Source organism: Centruroides sculpturatus, unplaced genomic scaffold, assembly GCF_000671375.1.
Source record: "Centruroides sculpturatus isolate CEXI.00-Female unplaced genomic scaffold, Cexi_2.0 scaffold2461, whole genome shotgun sequence".
Lineage (NCBI taxonomy): Eukaryota > Metazoa > Arthropoda > Arachnida > Scorpiones > Buthidae > Centruroides > Centruroides sculpturatus.
This window is the reverse complement of record NW_019386958.1, coordinates 22,382-33,872: the sequence shown is the minus strand read 5'-3', so window position 1 is coordinate 33,872 and position 11,491 is coordinate 22,382. Positions and strand designations below refer to the sequence as shown.

The window sequence follows — 11,491 nt, the reverse complement described above, 5'->3', positions numbered from 1 at the left end:
TAAAGAATTGGAAGAATTGACAAAACAAGCATTTGATAAAAATGGTATAAGCTATTAATATTCAAAATATAATTAGAAAGTATTTACATTAAAACCAGGGCTGTGTAGTCGCGTAAAAATTTACCGACTCCGGCTAAAACACTAAAACTCCACGACTCCGACTCCGACTTTTCCTTACCAATCTGACTCCAACTCCGACTCCACAGCCCTGATTAAAACTTTATTATAGAGTATAATATAATACAGCAGTGTAGTGACTGGTAAATTTGCCAGCTATTATTATTCAATTATTCAGTGCCAACTATGTGGGTTCATTCTGTGGATCAAGGATTTCTATACACTTAGTATTTAATTTATCTACAAGGACTTTTTTATTCTATTACTAGGACTTATTATACTGGTGTAATAAGTCCTGTATAATAAGTTCTAGTAATAAAATAAAAGTCCTTGTAGACATCATATGTTTAGTATGTAATTTGTCTACAAGGACTTTTATTTTATTACTAGGACTTATTATACTGGTGTAATAAGTCCTGTATAATAAGTTCTAGTAATAAAATAAAAGTCCTTGTAGACAAATTATGTACTAAACATAAGATAAGGACACAAAGGCATATTATTTAATATTTTGTATTTAATTAATTTTAATGTTTCATGGTGTATTTATCGATTTAATTTTTATGTATTTCCTTATTTACGTTTTATTTATATGCAATCATTTTTTAATTTTTTTGAATATTTTTGAATTTATACATTTGTTTTGCAATATATTAATGTTTGGATGATAAAATTTGAATTTGTATTTTGGAATATTTTCATCCAAATACCATTGTGGCATTCCAATATGTATTCTACTGGAAGAAGGTTGTTAAAAACACTTAAAAACGTTTTAGTTATTAAATTTTTGCTGTTTGTTCAAGGTTATTTGAGTGTGTTTATTATCTTTGCAAGACAGCTCTGATTCAGTAATAGAGTAAAATGAAATTAATTTTTAATTAATGAAATTATAATCACAGATAAATGGATCTGTATTGTAGAGATAAAGTTCCCTGAAGTATACAATTGTGTTAGAATGAATNAAGTAAAAAATTTATTTAAGGTTCAAATTTTAATGTTATTTTACAATAATGTTGCATTAATGTCCTGTCATAATGTGGTGTATTCAAAATTTCTATTAATTTAAAAACTACGTGAAATATTTACATATTATAATTTTTAAATATTAAAAAAAATTTATTGCAGTATTGAATAAATAATTTCAGAAATATATGATAGTCTATATATTTAATGAAATCTAAACCAGAAAATTTTAGACTTCCAGTTATGATAATTTAGAACATATATGTTGTTGGCCGTAGTCATGGCAACCTTGAAAGACAATAAGTTCAAAATGGAATGCATTGGTATAATCACTATAATTTAAATTCTAGCAAGTGAATTTTAATAAAGTTTTTACCACAGTTTACTGAAAGTGTCTTCTCAGTGGGGGTGAAATATCTAATTCTAAAGTTCAGCCAGAAGCTCGTAATTCAAATTCGATTTCTGACTGGAAGTTGATTGAAAATTACAGTTTTTAGTCCAGAAAATGACACCAAAATCTCAAAAGTTTTTCAATTTTCCTTTTGATATACTGGCAGACATCACTGTAATGAAGTCCGATTTATCGTTCACTTTTGTTTCGGTGGATCGATCGGGGCCATTTTTACGTTATTATTTTAAAATTTTCAAAAAATATTAGGCCTACTTGATTGTTTTCTTATCCTATAGTCTTCCAATAACTAATGACACACGAGATATCATTATTTATAATAGATATCCACAAAAGAACACAAAAATCTCAGGAGGTCGAATTGCAACATCCTTCCACGGGATGTGGTCCGATTTAAGACCATTGACCAGTATCAACACACTCAGGATTTGGCAGCCCGCATGCATGCATCTACCACATGAAATAATAAATAAATTAATTAAAAGAGTAAAAATTTCCTATCTAATATAACTTATGACATTCTAGACAGATAGTGCATCAAAGTGAACAGCCAAGTAAAATATTACAGGTAAAAGCATAATATATTGTATACTATTATGCAACCTTGGCACTGAAAGTATTAAATTAATCATCATTTAATATTGTTATTCTGTAACATTATTATACAACATTGTTGTAATCTAATGCTGTTTATTTTCTTTTTTATGGTTCTAAATTTTAAATAAAACATTTTTAAAAAATTAAAGTATTTAAGTTATTTATTTATTATTATTCTGTTTTTATTTTAGATTTCATAAAGCAAGTTGAATCAGGGTAATTATCTCTTTATGTTTTTGGTAAAAAATAAACTATTAATTATATATTGAGTGCTTATAGTTAAATCTGTACATTCTCACATTTCATTTTTTTAATTTAATGCTTTCTTGAAGAAATAGAAGAAAAATTTAAAAAATTATCTCAATTACAAATGATATGATATATAAATTATCAATGTAACAAATAAAATTTTTATATCATGTATGGTTTCTATATTAAGAAATCCAAATGTAATTAATTTATTTAATATCTATTTATATTTATATATATATAAAAATGGACATGTGTGTCCCTATATTTCACTTTTTAGCCAAAACTACACATCGCACATGAATGGTGTTTGTATGTGGTAGTAGCCCCAAGTCTCCATTCGTGCACTCAGGTGGTTTTTTGTGTTTTTGCGGAAAATCGAACATATTTTTAGACTCATGTAAAAACTCTCTAATTAGTCTGGAAATGGGAGACCTAATTCTTGCATTCTGTGAAAACTGGTAAGATTGGCTATAATGTAATTATCTTAATCTTCACTATCGTTACTTTTTGCCCACAAATAAAAACCCAGCGAAGCGGGCCCTTGCAGCTAGATTCTAGATTACTTAGAAAAACAGTCTTTTATATATAAAAAAAACGATATTACATACAAATAAAAACCCAGTGAAGTGGGTCTTATTTGTATGTAATATAATATAATATTAAATAAATTAATTACTAAATTTCTTTAGTAAAATTTCCTACATGTTTTTTTTGTTTCCAACAGGCATTATTAAACTTTTATTTTTTTTTAATTCATATTCATTTTGAAGAATAAATTACTTTTTATTATAAATTATTCTGGATGATAAAATATAATTCTTCTGTTTTTCTTTTAGTATTACGTTATTAAAAATTAACATGTAATATTTTACTACATTTTTTTGCTGTTAAATTGATGTGTTATATATAAATATGTATCTGTATTAAGCTAGGTTCACAATATCATACACACCACTACAAATGAACATTAACAAAGAGAAATACTGTTTGCATCATGCTATGCTGAACAGTTAGAATGCGATTGCTCAAAAAGGTTTTGTTTACAATCACCACTTTTAAGGAAAAAGTTAATTGGTTGAACAAACTGAAGTTTTGTTAAAGTTGAGGATACTTTCATCTCCTATCAAACTAGTTGAACAGTCACCACAAGGACACATACTGGCAATTTGTATCCATTTTGTAGCAGTTTATATGCCAATGTGAACCTAGCTTTAGAGTTGATAAAGAATTTTTTTAATGCTACAAGTCTGAAATTTGGAAATTATTTGCAAGATTCAAAATGTTCTAATTAATTAAATTAAGCAATTATTTATTATGACATTAAAGATTGCAGCCTGGCATTGTGATAATCATCTTTTATTAAAAATTTATCACCTGACTTCCTGGCCTCCAGTCCCTAAGCTTTTCATATCCGATCTCAATTTTCATCTACCTAACTCCATTCTTGAGATTAATTAATTAATTAATGGATGACAGTGGGAATGTATATGTGTGCAATTTAAAAATTGCAGCCCAGTAATAATTTAGTCTTATTTATAAACAATCTTATAATTAATTAATCTATTTGTAAACAATAAAGTATATATAAGACAAATTAAAGATAAGTTTTTCTTGATTGTTTTTTATATTGAGAACTTGAGAACTAAAAAACTTAATCTACAAAAATGAATGTTTTCACTTTTTCATGGAAAATACTTTTCAAGGAAGGAGACAAAGACCAACTTTTTTTTATGAAGTTCTTTTTACTCAATACTAATAATACTAAACTAATAATAAATAATTAAACTAATAATTTAAATTATTATTTATTTAAATAATTATCCATAATTTTCTGAACTATTTCTTTTTGTTTTTAAGTAGGCTTGTGAATTCATTTCATAGAGAGCAAATTTATATCTGTAGAAATTTTTTCATTTTACAGTAGGTTTTAGAATTACTATTTTAAAAATTCATTTTATTTAATTATATTTTTAGATCTTGTTTTTGGGAAAATAATTGTGATAACATGAAAACAACTGAACATAATTCTTCAGTTATTGAAAGTTCATTAAGTCCTACTAAAGGAGAATTATCAGCTGAAGAATCATGGGAAAATGCCAATGAAAGTTTTTTGATTGAAGCCACCCAGTTAGTCGAACGATTGGAACATAATAATTTTTCTAAAAACAATTCGTTAAGTTCGGTATGTGAAAAATCCGAAGGATTTAAAAATGACATAATGAATCAAAATACTCCCATACCTAACAAAAGTACTGATCATAATTTGCCACAAGAACCAGAAATGAATTTCAAAAAATGTGACGAAAAAGATGAATTTTGGGAAAGCGATAGTTCTTTAGAAGAAATTATTGGCTCGTTACAAGAAGATCAATTAATTATGCCAGGAATAACTTCTCTTTCTGACAATGTACAAAACAAGTCAGAATATTCTAGTGTAGATTTGTTTACTATAAATGAAAGTGATACATCAGAAGCAACAACATGTGTCAAAAATGAACTTAAAAATGTAAATGTCAACATTAAAAATTCAGTAAAAAATGGGACAAATGAACAAATTTCTAAAAGTAATACAAAAGAGAATGGAGTCTTAGTCAACGACACTTCACCTGAAATGAAATCTAAATTATTCCAAAGTAAGTTTTAGAAAATATGCATAATTTAGATATTATATCAGTAATTAGAAGTAAGAATAAGTCTTTTATTTTTCAAGAATTTTAAATAAACTTTTCATAAAGATACAGTAAAATATCTTTTATTAATCTGTTAAAAAATATGACAAAAAAAATTGAAAGTGTGTGTGTAAGATTTTTATAACTAAAAATTAAATTTTGGTAAACATTATAAACAGTTCTGAACCAAAATTATGGTATGTGTAAGTAATGAAAAATTAAATTAGTTTTGTTGATTTTATTAATAAAAATATATTAATTTATTCAATATACTAATTTATCAAAATTTAAAATCAAGATGGCAGAACTAAAAATTTTTACGACAAATGACATAGTTGTGTTACAGCTTTCTGCAAATGTTTTAATGTTTAGTTTTTGTTTTACATTATATTATCAGATAGAGAAAGAAAATTAGTTTAGAATCTTTTTATTTTTTAAGATTGTTTAATATTATTATTTTGTATAGGCTATGAAAAAAAAGAAGGATCTAATTTAAAGTTCATTGTTCATTGATTGAAATATTTTTTATTTTTATTTTTTTAAGTCAAAACCAGTAAAAAGTGTACCCCTGAAGAAATAGCAAAGAAAAGAGAGGAGGCAATGAAGCGAAGGCAGAAAAACATCAAGAAAGTGAGATGAAATAGAAATAAGCAAGGTTAAGAAGTGAAATTTTTCTATAGCTATTTGAATGATTAATGAATTAATCATGAGTGATACTTTTTCATTGCAAACATTCAAACCTTTCATATACTTTTGTATATAAATTGTGTAAATTTGTAAATTTTCGTTGACAAAAATAAAATATTTTTTAGTATTGGAAAAGTTTGGTTACATTTCTGATAAACATTTGATTTGTTGATATTAATTCAGACTAATCTTTTGTCTATAAATTTTAAATTATCTAATTGAATATAAACATGGTATACTCACTTAATACATTCTTTTAATGTAAACTCACTGTAACACATTAGGTTGCCACCAATTGACAATTGCTAGAGGAAGCAAATACCATTGTTTTTATTTTAGGACAGTTAGTTCCTTCAGATATTCTTGTAGGTGAGCATAACAACAAAACTTTCTACAGTTGCTAATTAAGCAAGAAGTCAAATATTTTTTACTCAAATTTAAACACAAAAGAATTACAAGTAGCTAAAAAAATATCAAAATAAAGCCACAAATGCTTAAAATCACTTAATTAACAATAAATTAAATAACAATATAAATTTATCAAAAAGTAAAAAGTTAATTTTTAATTCTTGAATTAATTGCAAAACATACTGCTGCAAGTTATAGAAAGATATCATTGGCATGGGAACAGAAGCAGGAGTTGACAATGTCAGCTACAGATTTGGCGATAGTTATTAAAATCCACTATGAGTCATTCATCATTGAATAACTCTAAGTTTTGGAATTTAATGTTTTACTTCAAGAAAAGAGGAGGATAATAAGACACACAGAGTATTGAATATTAAAGTTTTAGAAGCACTTCTTTTCCTGTAACAAATGTATGAACGTTTTTAGAAGATCACCACGACAAGTTTTTGCTAGTCAAGTTGAACAAGTACAATTCTAAATTTTATTCAGCATACAAAAAATATCAGAATTTAATCTATTGATAGTTAATTCAAAATTTCAAAAGTACAAATTATGCAAATTTAATTTGATTTTTAAATCATTTACACGGTGATTCAAATTAGAAAAAATTCTCCGAAAATTTTAGGTTTTTATTAGGGAATCGTTATATTTGATATAATTCATTCTCTGCATAACAATAACAACAAAATGTTTTTTTGTTGTTACTAATTTAGAACAGATTGGTTTGTATTTTCTATTTTAAAAAAAAGTATCTTTTACTATTTTACTAAATTAAAATTTGTTTTTAATCTATATGAATATCTTGAAAAAAATAGGCACATCAACAAATTTTTAACATTTTTTAAAATTTGAAATTAGCAACAACTTGTTTTTGATTTGTATTTTTGAACATATTGTACAGTAGAAAACTATACAAAAATGTGTTACTGTTAATTTCAAATTAACAATATATAAAAACTTGCCAAAGTACAGCTTATATCTAAAGATATAATATCAAATCTTAACAAATATTCATTTTTATTTATATTTGTAAGCAAATTTTTAAAACTAAGTTTCATATTAATCATTTTGTAGGTACTGTAGATATGAAATTTCTATGGCTAAAGTTGTCAATTCCTAATACAAAAATAAAAATATTTCATAGCATTAAAAGAAATGTTAAAGCATTTTTCTTTTGCATTTGTACGTGAAACTCCAGTATAATGATTTTCCAAGAAAAACGTGAAATTCTTAGAAAATTTTTTCTAATTTGAATCACTCTAAAATCAAATTAATTAAATTTACAAACAACTCAACTAAAACCCGATACACTATAATAATAAAGCCAACCATGACTGTATAATGGCTATAGTAATAATAAATTACCAAATAATTTGACCCTAGAGGGAGGTGTTAGGTGCCATCTCATAACAAACTTAATAATTATAATTTAATTAAATAATTTTAGATTAAACTGGAAGAAGAAAATCAGCTTGGAGCAAGACTCAAACCTGGGGCCATATTCTGGTCACCGTCTCTGGTCTCTCGTCTCTCACAAGCTAGTCACTGATTGGCTAATCCAAATGATTAGCCAATCAGCGACTGGCTTGTGAGAGAACAGAGACTGTGACCAGAATACAGCCCCTGCAACTGTTGTGGGTTCAAGTCCCACCCTGGACCAACTGTATTAAAAAAAAAAAAAAAAATATTGTATTATTCTAATGAAAAGAGGAATAACAGAAAAAGATTGTAAGGATCATAGTATCAGTGTTCTTACTATGTCCTTACAATCTTTTCAAAATAATAAATTTTGATGCGTGGTCTGAAGCTAAAACCCTTTATTTCTGTTTCAGTCCAGCCATTGGAGATTGTTTACAAACAGTTGTTTTGTATGCAAATGTTTAAAATATAGCACAACAAATAGTGTACGAAACAATAGTGAAGTATGACATTTTAATGAGTTACTTGATCCACAATGAAGTAATTTGTCAGAAAAAGCAAATAATTTATAATAAAACAAGATAATTTTCTGTGATTGACTGCTACTAAGTGAGGTGGTAACTTTAAACTTGAAGAAAGTTGAGATGGTAAACTTTTCAAAAGATTTAAATATGATTCTGAATTCTACCAGTTGTATTTGAAATTTCCCCATGTCAATTTGTTAAATACATACAGTAAACTCCCGATTATCCGTGCACGAATTTAATTTAAAAAAAAAAATTGTGTGTGTATGTATTTTTTAAATAGTTGTTCGCTTTCATGTTTATGCATCTTATAAGTGTGCACGTGTTCGTATTTAGATGTTTGAAGCGGGTGGTGGGGGTTTCTGAAGTCAGCTGGACTGGTTTTAATTAGGCCGCTTCTTTCGCGCCGGACGTTTCTTTTCGGAAAAGAAAATGATAGTGAGTACATTTATACAAAGTTTTGTTTAGTTGCATGTTATAATATGTATTACAATTTAAGATTTGATTATATGTACGTATGTATAATACATATTATACATAATATTTTTTTCAAATAACTTTCCCACAAATACTTTTAGTGTAAAATTACATAAAATAAGATGTTTTTTAATTTTCAGATAAGTACCCTTAAAATGCCTAATAATCGAAAGAAAGTCGTACTTACTATAAAACAAAAACTAACGTTAATTGAAAAATTTGAAAAAGGTGAATCTACATGTTGTATTTTAGAAATAAATAATTATAGTTCGGATTATCCGTGCCACCTCTCCCTACCATTAGCCCGGATAATCGGGAGTTTACTGTATTTACATCCCAAAAATCTGAATAAGTTCTTTTTATATATACTTTGGCCAAAAGATGTATTGAGAGATAAGTTCTAAGTTTGATCATCAAAAAACCAAAAAATGTTTACCAGGAAGATGTTCTGCAGAGTATATCTGTAAATGTTTGATTTTCAACATAGCTCTAATGGTAATATAAATTATTGTATGAGAATAATATAACAATAGTTCATAAAATATTCTATGTACACAATGAGCTAATTTATTTTTAGCTGTATTGTAACACGAAAGAAATAATATTGAGTTGGAGAGACCCTGACGGACATTATGTAGATTTTTTTTCTCTCATTTTATATCCTTTACAGATTTTGATGGTTGAGTTAAACTTTTTTCTCTGGTCTCCTCTTTGTGAAGATTGTCATTTGAAGTGTGACCGATGATCATTGAAGCTGGATTTGTTCTACAACAATATTGCAGTAGTACCTTCAACCCTACCTCTGTTTATTAAGTGGAGTGAGCTATCCAGCACTATCTGCCAGTTTGAGTCTTCTAAGAATACCGAGTCAGATGGACTTCGATGACAACATGCAGGTCTGTTTTTCGACTATAATTGTTTTTAACTCTTTACAGGTTGGTAATTTTTTTATTACTATATTAATGTGATTTTTATTAAGTTTTTGAATGTCTTAGTCCAGCTCTCGTGGCTCGTGTTGTTTTATTTACTTTTTATATGTTGTTTCACACGTTAAAGTAGATTTAATATAAAGGAATCCATTTTATAGTTTGATAAACACTGTTTTTTTTTTTCAATTTAAAATTTTTAATTCCTCTCCATGTAAAAATATTTAAATATAGGAACTTAAGAGAGCTCCCATATTCAAATATTATCTGTGTAAATTTTGAAGATTTCTTTATTGCAAATTTTCTATTAATAAAATTTGTCTGTGGTGATTTCAATTTCAATTTGATATAATTTAAAACCATGCTGCTCTTAGTTGGATTCCTCAGAGGTATTTTTTTTTTTGTGTGTTGGCTTTCCAACTAGGTTCAATTCTTTCTTGGATCATATTTTTCTATCCATTTAAATGTTTGTTATTCTTGTTTTGGAATTTCATCTGGACATTCTGCCATCTGTTTAGAACTTGTTTTCATTAAAAATCTTCATAGGTCATCTCATCAGTCTCTGATTCTAGTACTGGTGTGGAATCTTACAGATCAGAAACATGGAATATTTAGAAAAAGTATTTAGTGTATTTAAGTCATCCCACACCTTTAGCATTTGGCTCCAAATTCTTTTTATCATATTCTGGTTTAAGAAAAAAAGAAAAGAAAATTAGAATGCAAGGCATTTATTGGGGAAAAAGAGGCATTTAAAAGAATCATTTACTATTAATATTTACCATTAAATTATTTAATACAAAAATACATGCACATGCTGTTTAGTTATAACAAAAAATTATAACACTGTAATATGTTTAATTAAACAATAATGTTTTCTTTTCAAGAGTTGATCTAGTTAGAGGTAGCAGTAGCCTACTGAAGGCCATTTAGGGAATTCGTTAGCTTATGGGAGATTGCAACTTCATGTATAAGACTATCTATTATAGAAAGCTGTTGTAATCTCAGTCCCAAATAAAAGTAAGGCAGCATTGTCAATTATAACGCTGTAGCACATGAAGAAGTACTTCCTATTACCTTTCCTTGCATTCTGAAATATCGAGCTGGAGCTTGTTACAAACAAGCAGTCAAATATAACAGGTAAATGCACAACATATGGGGGGGTATCAGTGCATCACTGCATGTAATGTGGGTGTGGTTAAATGTGCAGTTAGGTTAGCAGGTATGTATATGTAAAATGATAAGATTTAACAAAGAAAGCAAACAGCATTATATAAAACATAAAACACTACAGATACATAAACAAACATTTACAAAACCCAATAAATTTGTAAAGCCAAACAACCATCGGATCCACAATACAGCTTGATCCTCATGCCAAATATCAGACGAAAGGAAAGAAAAGCTCACCGAGTATGGCATTAATTGCTAGTGTTTTCAATGAACTTATGTTCATCATTGTCAAGTGAACAAAAATTAAAAATAAGAATTAAAATAAAAACTGTTATGAGCATGCTACCAACTTCGATTACACTCAATGTTCAATTCTTTCCTTCTAACCACTGGATTTCATCGGGCTACTTTTCTGCAGTTATATTTAATTAATTACTAAATAATTTTTCACTAGAGGGAGGTGTTAGGCACCATCTCTTATTAAATTTAATAATTACAATTAAATTAATATTTATTAAATAATTTAAAATATTTTGGAAGAAAATTTTATGGTTAATGGTTATATCATATTTAAATATGTCTGTAAGAGGCTCGGTAGCATAACTGACAACACATCTGCATGGTAAGTGGAAGTTGCAAGTTTGACTCCTGCTCCGGGCTGATTCTTTTCTTCCAGAATATTCTACATTATTTAATAAATATTAATTTAATTGTAAAAATAGCCCAATGTAACCTGGTGGTTGTTTGGCTTTATAAACACTACAGATGTTTATATGTGCTGTTTATTGTGTGTGCTCAAAATGACTAATTTTCACAACAAAACATGCTTTACCTTTCCAACAACAGCTTTGTATGACTATCAACTTGTTGTCT

General features: G+C 27.3%; 1 protein-coding gene across 1 annotated transcript; it reads left to right on the top strand.

Annotated features, from left to right (window-relative positions):
• The first annotated feature begins 6 nt into the window (after nt 1–6).
• On the top strand, nt 7–6,103 carry LOC111615976. Its single transcript, XM_023357416.1, has 4 exons — nt 7–44; nt 2,278–2,302; nt 4,313–4,971; nt 5,552–6,103. Exons 3-4 carry the CDS (start codon nt 4,344–4,346, stop codon nt 5,644–5,646), a joined length of 723 nt encoding a protein of 240 aa, XP_023213184.1. The 5' UTR covers nt 7–44; nt 2,278–2,302; nt 4,313–4,343; the 3' UTR covers nt 5,647–6,103.
• The last annotated feature ends 5,388 nt before the right edge of the window (nt 6,104–11,491 follow it).